The sequence below is a fragment of the Spea bombifrons genome, chromosome 4 (genome assembly GCF_027358695.1).
Source record: "Spea bombifrons isolate aSpeBom1 chromosome 4, aSpeBom1.2.pri, whole genome shotgun sequence".
Taxonomy (NCBI): domain Eukaryota; kingdom Metazoa; phylum Chordata; class Amphibia; order Anura; family Pelobatidae; genus Spea; species Spea bombifrons.
Window position 1 is genome coordinate 112,949,408 of NC_071090.1, and position 22,862 is coordinate 112,972,269.

General features: G+C 52.8%; 2 protein-coding genes across 3 annotated transcripts in view; one reads left to right on the top strand and one right to left on the bottom strand.

The window, feature by feature from the left end:
- On the top strand, nucleotides 1-6,945 carry LOC128492099 (monocarboxylate transporter 13-like). 2 transcript variants are annotated; one of them, XM_053464542.1, is made up of 4 exons: nucleotides 1-32; nucleotides 2,213-2,356; nucleotides 2,466-3,200; nucleotides 5,956-6,945. In XM_053464542.1, exons 2-4 carry the CDS (start codon nucleotides 2,293-2,295, stop codon nucleotides 6,351-6,353), a joined length of 1,197 nt encoding a protein of 398 aa, XP_053320517.1. In that variant the 5' UTR covers nucleotides 1-32; nucleotides 2,213-2,292; the 3' UTR covers nucleotides 6,354-6,945. The 2 variants fall into 2 exon arrangements, with proteins under 2 accessions (XP_053320517.1, XP_053320515.1); XM_053464540.1 differs by lacking the exon at nucleotides 1-32 and adding an exon at nucleotides 638-838.
- Nucleotides 6,461-22,862, bottom strand: part of ACAP1 (ArfGAP with coiled-coil, ankyrin repeat and PH domains 1) — a 23,415-nt gene continuing 7,013 nt past the window's right edge. The window contains exons 4-22 of the mRNA XM_053464539.1: nucleotides 20,826-20,879; nucleotides 20,469-20,527; nucleotides 20,099-20,282; nucleotides 19,611-19,655; nucleotides 18,730-18,825; nucleotides 18,426-18,500; nucleotides 13,527-13,636; nucleotides 13,155-13,203; nucleotides 12,744-12,844; nucleotides 11,539-11,650; nucleotides 11,281-11,459; nucleotides 9,503-9,572; nucleotides 8,899-8,993; nucleotides 8,492-8,808; nucleotides 8,213-8,397; nucleotides 8,029-8,138; nucleotides 7,072-7,182; nucleotides 6,837-6,886; nucleotides 6,461-6,725 (exon numbers count right to left, since the gene is read on the bottom strand). Of these exons, the coding sequence (XP_053320514.1) occupies nucleotides 6,619-6,725; nucleotides 6,837-6,886; nucleotides 7,072-7,182; nucleotides 8,029-8,138; nucleotides 8,213-8,397; nucleotides 8,492-8,808; nucleotides 8,899-8,993; nucleotides 9,503-9,572; nucleotides 11,281-11,459; nucleotides 11,539-11,650; nucleotides 12,744-12,844; nucleotides 13,155-13,203; nucleotides 13,527-13,636; nucleotides 18,426-18,500; nucleotides 18,730-18,825; nucleotides 19,611-19,655; nucleotides 20,099-20,282; nucleotides 20,469-20,527; nucleotides 20,826-20,879 (2,109 nt within the window). The 3' untranslated portion in view covers nucleotides 6,461-6,618. The remainder of the gene's footprint in view (nucleotides 6,726-6,836; nucleotides 6,887-7,071; nucleotides 7,183-8,028; nucleotides 8,139-8,212; nucleotides 8,398-8,491; nucleotides 8,809-8,898; nucleotides 8,994-9,502; nucleotides 9,573-11,280; nucleotides 11,460-11,538; nucleotides 11,651-12,743; nucleotides 12,845-13,154; nucleotides 13,204-13,526; nucleotides 13,637-18,425; nucleotides 18,501-18,729; nucleotides 18,826-19,610; nucleotides 19,656-20,098; nucleotides 20,283-20,468; nucleotides 20,528-20,825; nucleotides 20,880-22,862) is intronic.

The window sequence follows — 22,862 nt, forward strand, 5'->3', positions numbered from 1 at the left end:
AGAGAGACGGCGTGCGTAATACGGAGAGACAGGTGGGGAGTGTGTCTAATACAGAGAGAGACAGACAGCGTGTCTAATACAGAGAGAGACAGACAGCGTGCGTAATACAGAGAGAGACGGTGTGTTTAATACATAGAGAGAGAGACGGTGTGTCTAATACACAGTGAGACAGACAGTATGTCTAATACAGAGAGAGACAGACAGTGTGTCTAATACAGAGAGATACAGTGTGTCTAATACAGAGAGAGAGAGACAGTGTGTCTAATATACAGAGAGAGAGGCGGTGTGTGTAATAGAGAGAGACGGTGCGTGTAATAGAGAGAGGTAGAGACGGTGCGTGTAATAGAGAGAGACGTTGTGTGTAATAGAGAGAGAGCCAGGCATGTCTCTGCGTGTCGGTGGATTGTTAGCGGGTCACACTCCAGGATATTGTTTTCTGAGTCTCCGTGTTCCGTGTGAGGCTCGGGGGGGGTCATTCTGTATCTCCCCCCTCAGACGGGGCGGTCGGGACCCCTCGCTGTGTCGGCCGGGCGGTCGGGACCCCCTCGCTGTGTCGGCCGGGGCGGTCGGGACCCCCTCGCTGTGTGGGCCGGGCGGTCGGGACCCCCTCACCGTGTCTCTTTCTCCGCAGGGTCGCTGATGTCCCTCTCTCTGCCCCAGGATGGGGACGTGTGGGGTGCAGTGCTGCTGCTCTCCTGCTTCCTGCAGGCCGGCCTGGTTTTTGGGACCCTTCGCTCGTTTGGGGTATTTTTCCCGGAGTTTGTGGAGTATTTTGATTCGGCTGCGGGGAGCGTGTCCTGGGTGACGTCCTGCGGAGTGGCCGTGCAGCAGCTAATGAGTGAGTTCTATGGAGGATGGGGCGAGTGGGCACTCTGCGGGTCCTCAAGGGGCCCACTGGCAAATTATAACACTACTTGACTAGAACAGGAGGCAAGTGATGGGTTAATTCTGGGGAGGCGCTGGCCGAGGAGTGGGGTTAAGCGGGGGAGGCGCTGGTCGAGGAGTGGGGTTAAGCGGGGGAGGCGTTGGCCGAGGAGTGGGGTTAAGCGGGGGAGGCGCTGGCCGAGGGATGGGATTAAGCATGGGAGGTAACCAGCCCCGCCCAAGCCAGTGCCCAAACCCCGCCCACAACTTATTCTTAGAACATTTTGTCTCGTTCTTAGTTTTTGTGGCACAAAGCGAGCACGGATTGTTGCCATAGAAACAGTTTCTGTGTTGTGTTTATAGTGTGGGGGGGTGATGCTCTGCAGGGTCCGGGGAGTTTCCAGGGGTGAGATATGCTGCAGGGTTCTTAGAGCAAAGGTCGGATTTTATGCTCCGTTAGGAATTCCCTGAAGCAGCAGAACGTGGCAGGGCCTGGGGGGGAGGTGCGGGTACGATCTATAAACACACATGTGATAACCTGACCCCGGGAGCTAGCAATCTACTTATCTAACGGGAGGCTGGGGAGCAAATGATCTCGCGGTGAGCGCTGTCCCCAGGAGCTCGCACTTTCTGATTAGAAAGATTATGTGCCGGATCCCGTGACATTCTCTCTGCCACGCGTCTTATAAACGTTTAGTTAATGAATATCCCTGCCGGCAGCATTTACCCCACTGACTACCCTATCACCCTCAGACCACACCAACTGCCCCACCGCCCCTCGCCTCCTGTATACCGACTGCCCCACCGCCCCTCGGCTCCTGTATACCGACTGCCCCACCGCCCCTCGTCTCCTGTATACCGACTGCCCCACCGCCCCTCGCCTCCTGTATACCGACTGCCCCACCGCCCCTCGTCTCCTGTATACCGACTGCCCCACCGCCCCTCGTCTCCTGTATACCGACTGCCCCACCGCCCCTCGCCTCCTGTATACCGACTGCTACCATTATATGGGGATCCAGACACAGATGGTGTTACACCATGACTCCCATCACTAAATACTGAGAACACTCACAGTCTTACTGACTCTCTCACTCTCTCTCACACACTCTCTTATTATCTCACTATAGACTCAGCCGGCACAGACATTGCCCCTCGCCCGATGCGCCCCTCGCCCGATGCGCCCCTGCTGCTCAGAGCGCCCTGGTATAGACCTCATGCACCTCCGTGTCCAGCGGGGCGCATGTTGGGCGCCCCTGGCTTTTGCTTTATACCCCCACTGCCCCAGCCTAGAGCTTGTTAGAGACTTGGGTAATGTGAGCCGCTGCTGACTCTCTTTTTTTCTCCCCAGGTCCCCTCGGCTGTGCGCTCGCCTTGAGATTTGGTCCCCGACCAGTTATTGTGTTGGGGGGGCTTCTTGCCTCCCTGGGGATGTTTTGTGCCTCTTTTGCCACCAGCCTCTACCAGTTGTACCTGTGCATTGGGGGCTTGTCAGGTAACTTACACCCTAAAAGCCTGCATGGGAAGGGGCAGACCCACAGCTGAGACTGGGGCAGACTCATACTGAGGGAGCCTCATTCCTTTATTGTTTTTCCTCCCCACAGGACTCGGTTGGGCTTTGATATTCTCCCCCTCGATGGCCACCGTGACGCGCTATTTCTCCCGGAGGCGTTCGCTGGCGACGGGCTTTGTTCTGACTGGGGTGGGCACCCTGTCGTTTGCCATGAGCCCCCTGTTGCAGTACCTCATTGAAGAATACTCCTGGCGGGGGGCAATGCTGCTGCTGGCCGGCCTCACCCTCCACTCCGTGCCGTGTGGAGCCGTCCTTCGGCCCCTGCCGGGGGAAGCGTCCGGCGAAACGCGCTCCTTTCTGTGGGGCTGCGAGCTGCTGTGCGACGGGCCCTTCCTCCTCTACTGCCTGGCCATCACCCTCATTAACACCGGATACTTCGTGCCCTTTGCCCACCTGGTAGCCCACATGCAGGCGAGGGGAGCCGGCGAGCGGCAGGCGGCCCTGATCATGTCGCTGGTCGGGGTGGCCGACGTGGGAGGGCGACTGTTTGCCGGCTGGCTGTCCGATCTCACGCCCAAACGCATGCTGCCCCTTCTCAGCATGTGGACAGGGGTGACGGCCGTGGTCCAAGCGCTGCTGCCATTGGCCAGCGGACTGGTGGAGATGGGCGCGGCCGCGGTGGCCTTTGGGTTCTGTGCCGGGGCCCTGACCCCGGGGGTGTTCGCTGCCCTCCCCGGAGTGGTGGGGGAACAGAAAGTCCTACCTGCCCTGGGACTGCTGCAAATGGTGGAAAGCGTAGGAGGCCTCGTCGGAGCCCCCATATCAGGTGAGACGGGGTCCGCGGGGTACAGAGGGGACTTCTGGGGGACGCAGCAAGAATGGGGGGCTGCAAACAAAGCAAGGGGTCAGAGCGTCTCCATGCTACTTAAATGCCCTTGCCTCTGGTATCAAGTACCTCGCTGTGTCAGAATGCCCCCTGCTGCCATATCGCTAGCAGCCCTGCTTTGTGCTTAGCCCACCATGACTCCCCAATATAATGTGTGGGGGGGGGCTGAGCAATATGTGGCCACATAGTGAAACCCCCCCCAGTACTTTACATACAATCAGCCGGCAGATTGGCCCCATCCGGCCCCCCATCTAGTAACCTGCTGTAAAGACTCAAAGCTTAATCAGTCGTTGGTCTCGTCTTAGATTCAGGAGCCGTATGTCTATCCCATGCATGTTTAATACCCTCACTGTATTACCCTCTACCACTTCTGCTGGGAGGCTGTTCCCTTTATCTACCACCTTTATCTACCAACTTCTTTCCGTTCCGTCTCAGCCTCTGGTGTTAGATTCCAGTCTCTTGCTGTAACTTTTCTCCTCCTGTACTTTAACCCTCGCATTTGTTTACAGATTCCCCATCGTGCGGAGCAGACGTTGCCCGTTCTGCCTCTGGCAGGAGGTGGTATTTGTCTATGCAGTCCACATTTTTATGCCCTCTGTTGTTTGGTGAAGGTTCAGCTGCCGTCACTTTTGAGACTTTAGTGCCCCAATAACCCCGTCCTGATTTACCGGCTGCCACCTCCTGGTGACTATTTACATTTTTGGAATCTCACGGGGGATTAACGCGATGAATCCTACTAACTACTACTACTAACCACAACTACTAACTACTACTAATAACTACTACAACTACTAACTACTACTAATAACCACTACTACTACTACTACTAACTACTACTAATAACCACTACAACCACTAACCACTACTAATAACCACTACAACCACTAACTACTACTAATAACCACTACAACCACAACCACTAACTACTACTACTAGCCACTAAGACTACTAACCACTAACTACTACTACTAACCACAACTACTAACTACTAACTACTACTACTACTACTACTACTACTTCCAACTACTAACTACTACTAACCACTAATACTAACCACTACTAATAACTACTACAACTACTAACCACAACCACTAACTACTACTACTAACCACTAACTACTACTAATAACTACAACTACTAACCACAACTACTAACTACTACTACTAACCACTAACTACTACTTATACTTACAACTACTAACTACTACTAACCACTAATACTAACCACTAACTACTACTAATAATTACAACTACTACTAATAACTACAACTACTACTACTAACCACAACTACTAACTACTACTACTAACCACTAACTACTACTTATACTTACAACTACTAACTACTACTAACCACTAATACTAACCACTAACTACTACTAATAATTACAACTACTACTAACCACTACTAATAATTACAACTACTAACCACAACTACTAACTACTACTAATAACTACTACAACTAACCACTAACTACTACTAATAACTACAACTACTACTAACCACTAACCACAACTACTACTACTAACCACTAACTACTACAACTACTAACCACTAACTACTACTAATAACTACAACTACTACTACTAACCACAACTACTACTACTAACCACAACTACTACTACTAACCACTAACTACTACTAATAACTACAACTACTACTACTAACCACAACTACTACTACTAACCACTAACTACTACTAACCACTAATACTAACCACTAACTACTAACCACAACTACTAACTACTTCCGCTGTTGGCGCGTAAAAACCCTCTCTCTGGGGTAAGAATACTAGAAATCCCAAACGTGATCAGAAGGGACGACCCGCCTTCCGTTTACAAACGAGGGCCGGAATAAAGGACTCCATGTTATGAAAGACGGTTTATTAATGTAAAAGCCACGGACGGGGCAGTTTGGGCACCTACCACCTTTGAAGTGGTTATATTTGCCACAGCAGATCTGTCCGCAAAGCGAGTGCCAGCGGTACCCCTGGGCGTCTTTCTGTGAGATCCTGAGTAGCTCGGGCTCTTTCTGTACACAGCGAAGACACTGGGCCCCGAAATAAGCGGTAACTGGATGTCCCTGCTAGTGCAATAAGTACACTTCCTGTGTAACACGGAGTGTGACCGCTAGTGCAATAAGTACACTTCCTGTGTAACACGGAGTGTGACCGCTAGGCAATAAGTACACTTCCTGTGTAGCATGGAGTCTGACCACTAGGCAATAAGTACACTTCCTGTGTAGCATGGAGTGTGACCGCTAGGCAATAACTACACTTCCTGTGTAGCATGGAGTCTGACTGCTAGGCAATAAGTACATTTCCTGTGTAGGGTGGGGCACAGGGTCTGACCACTAGGCAGTAAGTACACTTCCTGTGTAGCATGGAGTCTGACTGCTAGGCAATAAGTACATTTCCTGTGTAGGGTGGGGCACAGGGTCTGACCACTAGGCAGTAAGTACACTTCCTGTGTAGAATGGGGTCTGACCACTAGGCAGTAAGTGCACGTCCTGTGTAGCGTTGGGCACGGGGTCTGACCGCTAGGCAGTAAGTACACTTCCTGTGTAGAATGGGGTCTGACCACTAGGCAGTAAGTACACTTCCTGTGTAGCGTGGGGCAGGGGGTCTGACTGCTAGGCAGTAAGTACACTTCCTGTGTAGCGTGGCGCACGCAGTCAGTCCTGTATCCTTTCTTTCAGGGTGGCTGCGGGACCTGACCGGTAACTTCTCCCTGTCCTTTGCCGTTTCCGGGGCCTTCCTCCTCGCCGGTTCCCTCATCCTTCTCGCTCTGCCTGGAATCTGCTGTAGGAAGCGGACTTACAAATTCGTACTGAAGACAAGTCAGAGGTCAGGGCCGAGGGACTTGCCCCTGAGCAACAGCACTGACCAATCAGGAAGCGGAACACAATGTGACCCATCCCCAAAGGATTGCTCCGACTGGTTAGAGAGCAGAGCAGAAAACGTCCTGCCCCCAAGGGATTCTACTAGCCAATCAGGGAGCAGGGCAGAACATAACTTGCCTCAGGGGATAGCACTGACCAGTCAGGGAGCAGGACCAACAAAGACCTGCCCACAAGGGGCTGCACTCCCTTCGTGACAAGCGGGGCATTCTTCTCCAGAGACTGAAGAGCTTGCTGTGAGGTGCGACGCCGCTGCCTGTGGTATAGATCGTGGCCCTTGGAGGTAAACGCCGCGCCCCACGGGTTTCTATTTTTTAACTTTTTTACTGAAACCAAAAACAGGTAATTAGATAAGATTTGTCTTTAATCAGGCGGGGGGGGGGACGCCTGGAACTTCTTACGGAGCTTCCTCTGGTCCGTCACGGTTTTAATGCCCCCAGGCGGGGCGGTTGTGATCCTCGCTTACAGGGTGCTGAGCCGCATGTCATGGCTTCTGCGGGAGAGCTTCTCTGGGGCGTCTGAAGCCATGAGAGAGAAGTCGCGGAATATGTCCATGAACGTCTCGTCTCCTGCGGGGCGAGAAGACGGAACGTACCATAAGAGCAAAAAAAAAAAGAACGCCGGCCGGAGGCGCGCGTACAAATCGCCGCCCGTAGAAGGTGCCGCCCACCGCCCCTCACCTGCTTGTCCATGCGCGAGGTCGCTGTCTCTCATCTTCACCAAGCGCAGCCTAAGGGCGAGAAGCATGGGTTAGAAACGGCAGCAGCGAAATAAATTCATTCCCGTTAACCCCGCTCAGTGGTTTATTACACAGAGCCAGCTTCCTGTCATGTGACAGGATCGCCAGTAGGAAGCTCTTGTTGATAGAGCGTTGGGGGCGGAGCGCAGCGTGTGGTTTATATATGGTTTGCTCACAGAGTCACGATATCGGCGTTGGCCGTTTCTATGGCGATGGAGAGGACGTCTTTCCCGCGGGTGTCCACGGCGTTAATATCCGCGCCCCGCTTCAGGAAGAGACACGCCAGCCTGCGGAGGAAAGACCACGGTGAGTGCGGGGGGCGAGAGGAAGCGATAACCGGGACACTAACTCCCATCACTCAGTGCCGGTTATATACAGAGGCCGTGCTCCCCCCTGCACGGACACTAACTCCCATCACTCAGTGCAGACAAGAGACCACGGTGCCCCCGCACTGACACTAACTCCCATCACTCGGTGCCGGTTATATACAGAGACCGTGCTCCCCCCTGCACGGACACTAACTCCCATCACTCAGTGCCGGTTATATACAGAGACCGTGCTCCCCCCTGCACGGACACTAACTCTCATCACTCAGTGCAGACAAGAGACCACGGTGCCCCCGCACTGACACTAACTCCCATCACTCAGTGCCGGTTATATACAGAGACCGTGCTCCCCCCTGCACGGACACTAACTCCCATCACTCAGTGCAAACAGAGACCGCGCTCCCCCCTGCACGGACACTAACTCCCATCACTCAGTGCCAGTTATATACAGAGACCACCCTCCCCCCTGACACTAACTCCCATCACTCAGTGCCGGTTATATACAGACAGAGACCGCCCTCCCCCCTGACACTAACTCCCATCGCTAGGTGAGTTTCGGGGTATTATGGGGGATTTGTGGTATCCCTGGCTGTAGGTGGGCGCCGAGGGTATTATGGGGCATTCGTTGTATCCCTAGCTGTAGGTGGGTGCCGGGGGGATTGGTGGTATCCCTGGCTGTCGCTGGGTGCTGGGGGTATTACGGGGCATGCGTTGTATCCCTGGCTGAAGGTGGGTGCCGGGGGTGTTATGGGGGATTCGTTGTATCCCTGGCTGTAGGTGGGTGCCGGGATATGGGGGTAAACTCACCCTGTGTACCCCAGCAGGGTGGCGTGGTGCAGCGGCCCCCTTCCATCCTTATCGGCTTGGTTTACATTCGCCCCGTTTTGCAGAAGAAACTCACAGGCAACAAGAGAGTCCTGAGAGGGAGAGACGGGGGGTAAACGGGGGGGTCTCTGGGTGCAGAATGTGTTTGTTTGGAGCCGACACTCACCGACAGCACGGCCCGGATCAGAGGGGTCTTCCCATCCTCATCCGCCCGCACCCAGTTCACGTCCGCGCCGTGGGCGAGAGCGTCTGCCATTGTAGGGAGGTAGCGATGCTCAGCGGCTCGGTATAAGAGGGCCCCGGGGTGGAGGCTGCGCACGTCAACCGCTTCCCCATATCCACAGCCTCCCCCTGCAGGGAAACAACACACAGGGGACAAGTGTAACCCGAGGGGATTGGCCGTGGGCTCTGGGGGTGCGTCTGCTACACAAGCGCAAGTAATTACCCCTCATGGGCGGAGCCAGGCCCGGTTTCGGTCTCAGCACTGGCTTAGGAGTTTTTCGGAGCCTGCTGAGTGATTGGTTCTCCTCTGCGTCCGCCCCATGCTCACTCCCTCGTTGTCTGGCCGTGGCGGCGGTCGCCCGGCCCGTCTGCGGCTTCACGTCGGCTCCGCTGTTAGGCCTGTGTCCTGCGCTCCTTACTTCAGGGCTGCTGATTGGCCGGTTGGTTTGAGGAGCGGAGGTGCGCAGCGCCGTCTGAGGGAGCTTGGTGATAAACTTCTTCTCTACATACTTTGCCCGAATCCATATCTCCTTCTCACTGCTAGATAGAGAGGTCAGTGTCAGCCACACCCCGATATTCCCTCACGCAGTCATATGGTTAGTAATGATGTCATAACATTGGTGATGTCACCGTGTACTGCAGGAAGTTGGTTTCTTTATGTTCATTTCTTCCACTCGGGCCTCGTAAATGGCGTTGATTGTGTTGTTTCCGAGTTCGCACATGAGCTGCAAACAGGATGAAGAGGTTCAAAGTTACCCTCCCCGTCCAAAATATGCCCCAATCCACCCTTCTACCAAACTAATCACCCCGTCACCGGCAGCTGGGAACAGGACCAACCCTAACTCGGGCCCTGTCTGCTAAAGATCAAGATCTCGGGGGCCCACGGGGCCAACCCAACCGAGTTCAGTGAATTAACGTGACCTGGGAACATGCGCTGATACGCAGCCTGCTTCTTATGCAAGGCAGCGGAGTCTACGCCACATGGAGCCACAAACATACATACATAGATACACACGCATACATACATACATAGATACGCACGCACACCATACACCCACACCCACATAGATACACAGACACACCCATATACACACATACACGCACAACCATACACATACATACATGCATGCACACATGCACAAACATACATATAAACACACACATACATATATCAACATACACACACACATGTACAGACACACATACTGCGTCCTCCTCTGCACCATCCCGTTACCTTAATGAGCTCCGGCTCCCAGGAATCGAGCGTCAGCGAGCGGACTTTGGAGAAATGTACCCCTAAACTTCTGCATGGAGCAAGACATGAAATAATTAGGAGCCCCCCCGTCAGAGTATAGGAATAATTAGGAGCCCCCTCGTCAGATTATAGGAATAATTAGGAGCCCCCCCTCGGATAATAGGAATAATTAGGAGCCCCCTTCGGAGTACAGGAATAATTAGGCGCCCCCCCGTCGGATTATAGGAATAATTAGGCGCCCCCCCGTCGGATTATAGGAATAATTAGGCGCCCTCCCAGAGTATAGGAATAATTAGGAGCCCCCCAGTCAGAGTATAGGAATAATTAGAAGCCCCCCCGTCGGATTATACGAATAATTAGGAGCCCTCCCAGAGTATAGGAATAATTAGGAGCCCCCCAGTCAGAGTATAGGAATAATTAGGAGCCCCCCAGTCAGAGTTTAGGAATATAATTAGGAGCCCCCCAGTCAGAGTTTAGCAATATAATTAGGAGCCCCCCCATCGGAGTATAGGAATAATTAGGCGCCCCCCCATCGGCATATAGGAATAATTAGGCGCCCCCCCCGTCGGCATATAGGAATAATTAGGTGCCCCCCCGTTGGCGTATAGGAATAATTAGGAGCCCCCCTGTCGGAGTATAGGAATAATTAGGAGCCCCCAGTCAGAGTTTAGCAATATAATTAGGAGCCCCCCAGTCAGAGTTTAGCAATATAATTAGGAGCCCCCCTGTCAGAGTTTAGCAATATAATTAGGAGCCCCCAGTCAGAGTTTAGGAATATAATTAGGAGCCCCCAGTCAGAGTTTAGCAATATAATTAGGACCCCCCAGTCAGAGTTTAGCAATATAATTAGGACCCCCCAGTCAGAGTTTAGGAATATAATTAGGAGCCCCCCAGTCAGAGTTTAGCAATATAATTAGGAGCCCCCCAGTCAGAGTTTAGGAATATAATTAGGAGCCCCCCATCAGAGTATAGGAGTAATTAGGCGCCCCCCCATCAGCATATAGGAATAATTAGGCGCCCCCTTGTCGGCATATAGGAATAATTAGACGCCCCCAGTTGGCGTAAAGGAATAATTAGGTGCCCCCCTGTCGGAGTATAGGAATAATTAGGAGCCCCCCAGTCAGAGTTTAGGAATATAATTAGGAGCCCCCCAGTCAGAGTTTAGGAATATAATTAGGAGCCCCCCAGTCAGAGTTTAGCAATATAATTAGGAGCCCCCAGTCAGAGTTTAGGAATATAATTAGGAGCCCCCCAGTCAGAGTTTAGCAATATAATTAGGAGCCCCCCAGTCAGAGTTTAGGAATATAATTAGGAGCCCCCCCCATCGGAGTATAGGAATAATTAGGCGCCCCCCCTGTCGGCATATAGGAATAATTAGGCGCCCCCCTGTCGGCATATAGGAATAATTAGGCGCCCCCCCGTTGGCGTATAGGAATAATTAGGTGCCCCCCTGTCGGAGTATAGGAATAATTAGGAGCCCCCCAGTCAGAGTTTAGTAATATAATTAGGAGCCCCCCAGTCAGAGTTTAGGAATATAATTAGGAGCCCCCCAGTCAGAGTATAGGAATATAATTAGGAGCCCCCCAGTCAGAGTATAGGAATATTATTAGGCGCCCCCCCATCGGAGTATAGCAATAATTAGGCGCCCCCCGTTGGCGTATAGGAATAATAAGGTGCCCCCCTGTCGGAGTATAGGAATTATTTGGAGCCCCCCGTCGGAGTATAGGAATAATTAGTTGGCAGAGACAGATCCTGACCTGTGGATCCCGCTGCACTCTATGCAAAGAGTCACCCCCAGATTGATGCTGGCCCACTCCGGCTCGGCTGCCCGGCAATCACAGCAGGCGGCGTTTCCAGGGACCCTCAGCACGGCATCCTGTGCGCACTGCAAACCTCTCTGCTGCTCGGGCGCCTCGGTAGCAGATCGTGGCAGGCGCTGAAAAAGATGGAAGCCGTTGTGGGCAAGCCGGGGTCCTGCCGCTAGCACTGCGCTCACCCACTCCGCTGTTACTTACTAGGCTGCCGCTGTCCCGCTTGTTGTCGTTGTAGGCGGTCGTGATGCTGCGCTGGACTGCGCTGACCCACAGCTGTAAGACCCGCTCGGACTCTGCCTGCAGCATGCATGACCTGCAACAGCACACATCGCATTAGGCATGACACGCTACGGGCCAGCGACACGCACCCCAACCAATAAGAGCCCAGCAACATCTCGCCGCGTACACACCCCAACCAATAAAAGCCCTGCTATTTCTCACTACATACACAACCACAACCAATAAGAGCCCAGCAATATCTCACCGCATACACACCCCAACCAATAAGAGCCCAGCAACATCTTGCCGCATACACACCCCAACCAATAAGAGCCCAGCAACATCTTGCCGCATACACACCCCAACCAATGGGAGTCTGGCAGGGCCACACTAGTGATTGCGTGGCAGCACTGGGACATTAAGGCCAGCAGTCACCTGATGACGTCAGTGTGCCCAACGGAGGGATGTGTGCGGCCGTGCGTAACAGTTTTATGCTCACATATCCAGCCACCGGCCCCCCGCGTACCCAGCCACCGGCCCCCACCTTCCCAGCCACCGGCCCCCACCTACCCAGCCACCAGCCCCCACCTACCCAGCCACACGCTGCAGGACTAGACCTGCCAGTGGAACATATGAGGCGTCAAAGGCCAGTGTCCCCACCAATGAGATTATAGTGAAGTCTCACTTTGCACACACCCTCCAGCCAATCAGAGCCAAGCGAGTCTTGCTGCCTGTGTATACACTACAATCAAAGAGATGATAGAGAGGCCTTCTAGGGCAAACAGTCCACCAGAACCATAATGTCTCCTACGTGGCAGGTTGCGTAGCGCTCTTACCACAGGTGGACAATGAGGACTCACAATACGTTTCATACACCTTATGAGAGACCGGCACAGAAGGAGGAGAGGGCCCTGCTCCCAGAAGCTTACAATCTAATAGGCGGCTGAGGGGGAATAAGACAAAAGAATGGTGCGATTGTAGCGAGGGGGATGTGGAGAAGCCAGTGGCCGGAGAGGAGGACAGATGGTTCCTTCAGGATGCTGGCTGAGAGTCTCAGGATGATAGATTGTAAGCTCCTCTGAACCCCCTGTTCAGAGGGTTTTCAGCAAGGGTCCCGAAACTGCCTCAGAGGAGAAAGCGGGGTAAATAGCTAAGGGCTAAATGAAGATCATTTGTAAATCACTCACTTTGTCGGCGACACAACCTCGAAGCAAAACCGTCTGTCGGCATCGGGACAGAGTTTAACCGCACAGAGGCGAAGGTCGACCACCACGACGGTCACGACGTCCTACACGAAGGGTTAAAAGCCGTTACACCGGTGGCGACGTTATACAATGAGGGTTAATGCGTTACTGATAAAGTGGGGTATTCATGCACTCGGGGGTTAAAGAGCCACGGCTCATCGACTTGGATTTAATGGTTTTCGGGAAAGAACCGCGAGGACAAAGCGTGACCGGGAGGACGGTCAGCGCCAGAGCTGCGCAGGACCCGCTAGAGGCCACCCGTCTGAGGAAATGACATGTGGGCTTCAGGGGGGGCAGGGTGGGCTTCAGGGGGGGCAGGGTGGGCTTCGGGGGGGCAGGGTGGGCTTCACTCACCACTTTCTTCTGATAAACCAACTGATTATTCTGGATGGAAAACCAGCGACTGCGGAGACAGAGGAGACTGGTTAACGCCCATCACCCCGCCCAGTGTCCCTCCACCCGCCCAACACCCCACCCAGTATCGCTCCACCCGCCCAACACCACGCCCTGTGTGCCTCCGCCCACCCAACACCCCGCCCCGTGTCCCTCCACCCAACACCCCACCCCTTCTCTGGCTTCCCCCAACTCTTCCCCTCCCTTCTTGTCAAGAAGCCACTCACCCATGCCCCTTTTAGAACAATACCCCCATTGCCCAACACGTTCCCAATTCCCCTTCCATCCTGTCGCCTCGTGTTAAAGCTTCCCCTCCGTCGTCCCATCTCTTACCGGCTCCACGTCTTGAATGTATTACTGGCCCGTTTGAAGAGATATCCTTCTATCACTACATCAGAAGACGCGTCCTCACCCTGCGAGACGGCATCCTCGTCAGAGACCTCCTGCCCAAACGAGAAGTGATGGAGAATGAATGGCAGACGGTGGCGTTAGCACCAAAAATATGAATGTGTGCGACATACAACCGGTGCCCCTCACCCGCTGCCCTCCCGATGCACGGTGAGCGCAGCCACGACTCCTATAGGAACATTGAGATATTCAACAAGTTAGTGAGGTGACAACATGTCAGCGATACAACGTGCCACCGGCAAAGAGACCAACAGTACAAGCCACCAGTAGTGTCGCTGTATCACTAGTCCAAAACCACCGGTAGTGTCGCTGTATCACTAGTCCAAAGACACCGGTAATGTCACTGTATCACTAGTCCAAGGCCACCGGTAATGTCACTGTATCACTAGTCCAAGGCCACCGGTAATGTCACTGTATCACTAGTCCAAGGTCACCGGTAATGTCACTGTATCACTAGTCCAAAGCCACCGGTAATGTCACTATCACTAGTCCAAAGCCACCGGTAATGTCACTGTATCACTAGTCCAAGGCCACCGGTAGTGTCGCTGTATCACTAGTCCAAGGTCACCGGTAATGTCGCTGTATCACTAGTCCAAAGCCACCGGGAATGTCGCTGTATCACTAGTCCAAAGCCACCGGTAATGTCGCTGTATCACTAGTCCAAAGCCACCGGTAATGTCGCTGTATCACTAGTCCAAGGCCACCGGTAGTGTCGCTGTATCACTAGTCCAAGGTCACCGGTAATGTCACTGTATCACTAGTCCAAGGTCACGGGTAATGTCACTGTATCACTAGTCCAAAGCCACCGGTAATGTCACTGTATCACTAGTCCAAGGCCACCGGTAGTGTCGCTGTATCACTAGTCCAAGGCCACCGGTAGTGTCGCTGTATCACTAGTCCAAGGTCACCGGTAATGTCACTGTATCACTAGTCCAAAGCCACCGGTAATGTCGCTGTATCACTAGTCCAAAGCCACCGGTAATGTCACTGTATCACTAGTCCAAGACCACCGGTAGTGTCGCTGTATCACTAGTCCAAGGTCACCGGTAATGTCACTGTATCACTAGTCCAAGGTCACGGGTAATGTCACTGTATCACTAGTCCAAAGCCACCGGTAATGTCACTGTATCACTAGTCCAAAGCCACCGGTAATGTCACTGTATCACTAGTCCAAAGCCACCGGTAATGTCACTGTATCACTAGTCCAAGGCCACCAGTAGTGTCGGTGTAACACTAGTCCAAAGCCACCGGTAATGTCACTGTATCACTAGTCCAAAGCCACCGGTAGTGTCACTGTATCACTAGTCCAAAGCCACCGGTAGTGTCGCTGTATCACTAGTCCAAAGCCACCGGTAATGTCGCTGTATCACTAGTCCAAGGCCACCGGTAGTGTCGCTGTATCACTAGTCCAAAGCCACCGGTAGTGTCGCTGTATCACTAGTCCAAAGCCACCGGTAGTGTCGCTGTATCACTCCTCCAAAGCCATCGGTAATGTCGCTGTATCACTAGTCCAAAGCCACCGGTAATGTCCCTGTATCACTAGTCCAAGGCCACCGGTAGTGTCGCTGTATCACTAGTCCAAAGCCACCGGTAATGTCACTGTATCACTAGTCCAAAGCCACCGGTAATGTCACTGTATCACTAGTACAAGGCCACCAGTAGTGTCGCTGTATCACTAGTCCAAGGCCACGGTAATGTGACTGTATCGCTAGTCCAAGGCTGTATCACTAGTCCAAGGCCACCGGTAACATCACTGTAGCACTAGTACAAGGCCACCGGTAACGACACTATCACTAGTATAAGGCCACCAGTAGTGTGGCTGTATCACTAGTCCAAGGTCACCGGTAACGACACTGTATCACTAGTACAAGGCCACCGGTAATGTCACTGTATCACTAGTACAAGGTCACCAGTAATGTCACTGTATCACTAGTACAAGGTCACCGGTAATGTCACTGTATCACTAGTACAAGGCCACCGGTAGTGTCGCTGTATCACTAGTCCAAAGCCACCGGTAATGTCACTGTATCACTAGTCCAAAGCCAACGGTAATGTCGCTGTATCACTAGTCCAAAGCCACCAGTAGTGTCGCTGTATCACTAGTCCAAGGTCACCGGTAACGTCACTGTATCACTAGTCCAAGGCCACGGTAATGTCACTGTATCACTAGTCCAAGGCTGTATCACTAGTCCAAGGCCACCGGTAATGTCACTGTATCACTAGTACAAGGCCACCGGTAACGACACTATCACTAGTATAAGGCCACCAGTAGTGTGGCTGTATCACTAGTCCAAGGTCACCGGTAACGACACTGTATCACTAGTACAAGGCCACCGGTAACGACCCTGTATCACTAGTACAAGGCCACCAGTAGTGTCGCTGTATCAATAGTCCAAAGCCACCGGTAATGTCGCTGTATCAGTAGTCCAAAGCCACCAGCAGTGTCGCTGTATCACTAGTCCAAGGTCACCGGTAATGTCACTGTATCACTAGTCCAAGGCCACGGTAATGTCACTGTATCACTAGTCCAAGGCTGTATCACTAGTCCAAAGCCACCGGTAATGTCACTGTATCACTAGTCCAAAGCCACCGGTAATGTCACTGTATCACTAGTCCAAGGCCACCAGTAGTGTCGCTGTATCACTAGTCCAAGGTCACCGGTAATGTCGCTGTATCACTAGTCCAAAGCCACCGGTAATGTCGCTGTATCACTAGTCCAAAGCCACCGGTAATGTCGCTGTATCACTAGTCCAAGGCCACCGGTAGTGTCGCTGTATCACTAGTCCAAGGTCACGGGTAATGTCACTGTATCACTAGTACAAGGTCACGGGTAATGTCACTGTATCACTAGTCCAAAGCCACCAGTAATGTCACTGTATCACTAGTCCAAAGCCACCGGTAATGTCACTATCACTAGTCCAAGGCCACCAGTAGTGTCGGTGTAACACTAGTCCAAAGCCACCGGTAATGTCACTGTATCACTAGTCCAAAGCCACCGGTAGTGTCGCTGTATCACTAGTCCAAAGCCACCGGTAACGTCGCTGTATCACTAGTCCAAGGCCACCGGTAGTGTCGCTGTATCACTAGTCCAAAGCCACCGGTAGTGTCGCTGTATCACTAGTCCAAAGCCACCGGTAGTGTCGCTGTATCACTAGTCCAAAGCCACCGGTAGTGTCGCTGTATCACTAGTCCAAAGCCACCGGTAATGTCGCTGTATCACTAGTGCAAAGCCACCGGTAGTGTCGCTGTATCACTAGTCCAAGGCCACCGGTAGTGTCGCTTTATCACTAGTCCAAAGCCACCGGTAGTGTCACTGTATCACTAGTCCAAAGCCACCGGTAATGTCACTGTATCACTAGTACAAGGCCACCAGTAGTGTCGCTGTATCACTAGTCCAAAGCCACCGGTAATGTCGCTGTATCACTAGTCCAAAGCCACCGGTAGTGTCGCTGTATCACTAGTCCAAAGCCACCGATAATGTCACTGTATCACTAGTACAAGGCCACCAGTAGTGTCGCTGTATCACTAGTCCAAGGCCACGGTAATGTGACTGTATCACTAGTCCAAGGCTGTATCACTAGTCCAAGGCCACCGGTAACATCACTGTAGCACTAGTACAAGGCCACCAGTAGTGTGGCTGTATCACTAGTCCAAGGTCACCGGTAACGACACTATCACTAGTACAAGGCCACCGGTAATGTCACTGTATCACTAGTACAAGGTCACCGGTAATGTCACTGTATCACTAGTACAAGGTCACCGGTAATGTCACTGTATCACTAGTACAAGGCCACCGGTAGTGTCGCTGTATCACTAGTCCAAAGCCACCGGTAATGTTACTGTATCACTAGTCCAAAGCCAACGGTAATGTCACTGTATCACTAGTACAAGGCCACCAGTAGTGTCGCTGTATCACTAGTCCAAAGCCACCGGTAATGTCGCTGTATCACTAGTCCAAAGCCACCGGTAGTGTCGCTGTATCACTAGTCCAAGGTCACCGGTAACGTCACTGTATCACTAGTCCAAGGCCACGGTAATGTCACTGTATCACTAGTCCAAGGCTGTATCACTAGTCCAAGGCCACCGGTAATGTCACTGTATCACTAGTACAAGGCCACCGGTAACGACACTATCACTAGTATAAGGCCACCAGTAGTGTGGCTGTATCACTAGTCCAAGGTCACCGGTAACGACCCTGTATAACTAGTACAAGGCCACCCGTAGCGTCGCTGTATCACTAGTCCAAGGCCACCGGTAATGTCACTGTATCACTAGTACAAGGCCACCAGTAGTGTCGCTGTATCACTAGTCCAAGGCCACCGGTAACGTCACTGTATCACTAGTACAAGGCCACCAGTAGTGTCGCTGTATCACTAGTCCAAAGCCACCGGTAATGTCGCTGTATCAGTAGTCCAAAGCCACCAGTAGTGTCGCTGTATCACTAGTCCAAGGTCACCGGTAATTTCACTGTATCACTAGTCCAAGGTCACCGGTAACGACACTGTATCACTAGTACAAGGCCACCGGTAACATCACTGTATCACTAGTACAAGGCCACCGGTAACGTCACTGTATCACTAGTCCAAGGTCACCGGTAACGACACTGTATCACTAGTACAAGGCCACCGGTAACATCACTGTATCACTAGTACAAGGCCACCGGTAACGTCACTGTATCACTAGTCCAAGGTCACCGGTAACGACACTGTATCACTAGTACAAGGCCACCGGTAACGTCACTGTATCACTAGTACAAGGCCACCGGTAACGTCACTGTATCACTAGTACAAGGCCACCGGTAACGAGACACGGATTCTATCCCACCTTGTCTTTGATGGTAATGAGCTTCTGCTCCAGGTCTCTCTGCTCCCGGGCCGCTTCCAACACAGACTGGTGAACCTGCGCAGACACGTGACCAAGAATTCAAAAGAAATGTTAAAAATGGTGAAATAGGGCAAAAACCTAAAGCTGCGCTCCCGACTTTGTGGGCTTTTGGATGCTGTTTTCCCATTTAACATTACACTTTGCAGCCCCCGCTTCGTCGCGCGTGATTGGTGCAGCAAACAGAGAGGCTCCCGCGTGCGGACACCGGAAATAACCGGCATCGGAACCCCACTCCCCCCGGTACCTGCGTGGCCAGGTCACGGCGGTACTGATCCAGGCTCTGTATGGCCAACTGACTCTGTGCCAAGAAGGTGGCGTGGGCGTCCATCACCTGCAGCATCTGTGAAAAGAGCCCCCGAAACAGCATGAAATAATCAGCCCCAGACCGGGCAATCACAGCCATCAGCCCCAGACCGGGCAATCACAGCCATCAGCCCCAGACCAGGCAATCACAGCCATCGGCCCCAGACCGTGGCAATCACAGCCATCGGCCCCAGACCGGGCAATCACAGCCATCGGCCCCAGACCGGGCAATCACAACCATCAGCCCCATTCTGCTCCACACACCAGGCTCGCGGAACAAGTTCCTGATCCCTGCTCTCCATGTCTTAGAAACCCCGCCAGCCACCCACTGCCTCATTACCCCGCCCACATATACACTGCCCCATTATCTCCCCCCATACAGCCCCATTACCCCTCCCACATATACACTGCACCATTAACTCCCCCCATACTGCCCCATTACCCCGCCCACATATACACTGCCCCATTATCCCGCCAACATATACACTGCCCCATTACCCCGCCCACATATACACTGCCATATTAACTCTCCCCCATACAGCCCCATTACCCCGCCCACATATACACTGCCCCATTAACTCTCCCCCATACAGCCCCATAACCCTGCCCACATATACACTGCCCCATTAACTCTCCCCCATACTGCCCCATTACCCCGCCCACATATACACTGCCCCATTAACTCTCCCCCATACTGCCCCATTACCCCGCCCACATATACACCTCCCCATTAACTCTCTCCCCTACTGCCCCATTACCCCACCCACATATACACCTCCCCATTAACTCCCCCCATACTGCCCTATTAACCCTCACACTCACAAATTGCAGGATATCAAATTTCTTCTTTCCTTGAATGACATTAATCTGAAAGAAACAGACAGAAGAGAGTCACTCGGTGCCCAGGGGTAAATCCGGGTAAATCCGGGTAAAGAGGTTTCCAGACCTCAGAGGTCTCATCTTCAGGTGAGATCCGGAAACATCTTTTTCTACGTTGACCCAATAAAAAAGTAATTCCCTCGACCCAAGACTCCAAATCGGGGAAGTAACGTCACTCCGGCCTCCGCAGCTACCGGTCTGCCACCACCTACCCCGTGAGGGGCAAATCCCGGGCAGTAAGCGGGTTCCGTTCCACCAGAGGGGTTACTGAATCCGGCAGACGCTCCTGGCGGCTGTCTCTGAGCGACAGATACATGGGTACCCAAGCGCTTTATCGAGACTCCCAGCGCCGGGACGCCGTTTCATATAAGATTTTAACGAGACCGCCTTGGAGAGCGGGGCGGAGGACGTATCAGAGCGTCACCCCTCACCTGCAGGGCGTATTCCAGCGCTCGCTCTCGGAAGGCCCGACGGGCTGTGTACACGGAGACTGCCGAGTCCTGCACCTCTTGGGTTTTCTTGCGGGATATCTCTGCGTTGTGATGCAGGACACTCTCCAGGCCCTCCCGGCAGCGTTCTAACTCCTTCCGACTGTCTCGAAAAGATCTCAGATCCCTTGGAAAGAAACAGGAAGGTAGAGAACCCCCGATACGTCTCAGAACCACAAGATTAAGGGCTTCCAAGAGACAGAAACCACAACGGGCCGTTATTTAAAGAAAGAGAGGAGAGGTTTCCACAAACATCTGGAAAACAAGAAAAAAGAGACAGCCGCAGAGAGAGAGTTTAAGGTGGATGTCTCACTCTTTCAGAAGATGAAGAAGTTTGTGTTTGAAGCTTTCTTGAATGGAGTCCAGAAGATCCTGAGAAGACAGAAGGTGGTGAGGACATGGACCTGGTTGGGGCAAAAGAGGTCAAGAGCAAGCTGGCCCGGGGCAGGAGGAGAGCAGAGGCTGCGACAGAAGGACACAAAAGACACAACGTCAAACGAGACAGCTAGCAAAACGGGGAATCTGGCCAGGAGACGAGGAATCCCTCTCGGGGTCAGCGAGGGGGGCGCGGCGGAGGGGTCAGCCAGGGGGGCGCGGCGGCGGGGTCAGCGAGAGGGGCGCGGCGGCGGGGTCAGCGACATTCACCGCCCAGGCGATATGCAGACATTACCGTGTGACTGTCTACCATGGCACCGAGACCATCGGTGAAACGCTTGAGACATTCCTGTAGGGAGAGAGATTCAGGCCGTGAGACAGTTACTTGAGGAATGGGAGACATTCCTGTAGGGAGAGAGATTCGGGCCGTGAGACAGTTACTTGAGGAATGGGAGACATTCCTGTAGGGAGAGAGATTCGGGCCGTGAGACAGTTACTTGAGGAATGGGAGACATTCCTGTAGGGAGAGAGATTCGGGCCGTGAGACAGTTACTTGAGGAACGGGAGACATTCCTGTAGGGAGAGAGATTCAGGCCGTGAGACAGTTACTTGAGGAACGGGAGACATTCCTGTAGGGAGAGAGATTCAGGCCGTGAGACAGTTACTTGAGGAACGGGAGACATTCCTGTAGGGAGAGAGATTCAGGCCGTGAGACAGTTACTTGAGGAATGGGAGACATTCCTGTAGGGAGAGAGATTCAGGCCGTGAGACAGTTACTTGAGGAACGGGAGACATTCCTGTAGGGAGAGAGATTCAGGCCGTGAGACAGTTACTTGAGGAACGGGAGACATTCCTGTAGGGAGAGAGATTCAGGCCGTGAGACAGTTACTTGAGGAACGGGAGACATTCCTGTAGGGAGAGAGATTCAGGCCGTGAGACAGTTACTTGAGGAACGGGAGACATTCCTGTAGGGAGAGAGATTCAGGCCGTGAGACAGTTACTTGAGGAACGGGAGACATTCCTGTAGGGAGAGAGATTCAGGCCGTGAGACAGTTACTTGAGGAACGGGAGACATTCCTGTAGGGAGAGAGATTCAGGCCGTGAGACAGTTACTTGAGGAACGGGAGACATTCCTGTAGGGAGAGAGATTCAGGCCGTGAGACAGTTACTTGAGGAACGGGAGACATTCCTGTAGGGAGAGAGATTCAGGCCGTGAGACAGTTACTTGAGGAACGGGAGACATTCCTGTAGGGAGAGAGATTCAGGCCGTGAGACAGTTACTTGAGGAACGGGAGACATTCCTGTAGGGAGAGAGATTCAGGCCGTGAGACAGTTACTTGAGGAACGGGAGACATTCCTGTAGGGAGAGAGATTCAGGCCGTGAGACAGTTACTTGAGGAACGGGAGACATTCCTGTAGGGAGAGAGATTCAGGCCGTGAGACAGTTACTTGAGGAACGGGAGACATTCCTGTAGGGAGAGAGATTCAGGCCGTGAGACAGTTACTTGAGGAATGGGAGACATTCCTGTAGGGAGAGAGATTCAGGCCGTGAGACAGTTACTTGAGGAATGGGAGACATTCCTGTAGGGAGAGAGATTCAGGCCGTGAGACAGTTACTTGAGGAATGGGAGACATTCCTGTAGGGAGAGAGATTCAGGCCGTGAGACAGTTACTTGAGGAATGGGAGACATTCCTGTAGGGAGAGAGATTCGGGCCGTGAGACAGTTACTTGAGGAATGGGAGACATTCCTGTAGGGAGAGAGATTCAGGCCGTGAGACAGTTACTTGAGGAACGGGAGACATTCCTGTAGGGAGAGAGATTCAGGCCGTGAGACAGTTACTTGAGGAACGGGAGACATTCCTGTAGGGAGAGAGATTCAGGCCGTGAGACAGTTACTTGAGGAATGGGACTCATTCCTTTCCCTTTACCGAGTTGGGAATGAAGCATTTGGGGTCTTTCTGGAGCGGTTCCGGTGCGTTTTGTGTTCCACGGCTCTCCCTTTTTCCCCGTAAAGTCGTGGCCTTGTTTTTGGCCCCCGGAGGGCGTGTTGAGCCACTTCCAAACCCTCTGGCTACACGCGTGTTGGGGATGAATGTTTGATACGGCTGCGGGGCCGTTTCCGCTCTGGGGTGAGAAGATAGACTGGGAAGGGGCTTTCTGCTGTAACTTGGGGTCCACGTGGCCTCGGTTTTTGTGAAATCTGCTTTTGGCAGAAATGAGTTCCTTTCCGTGTTTTATTACATCCAACCCTGAGCTGGCTTTCAGGATCTCCTGGGACAAACACGGGGATCCCCTTAAACCAATAGAGAGAGACGTGACACGGACGGGACA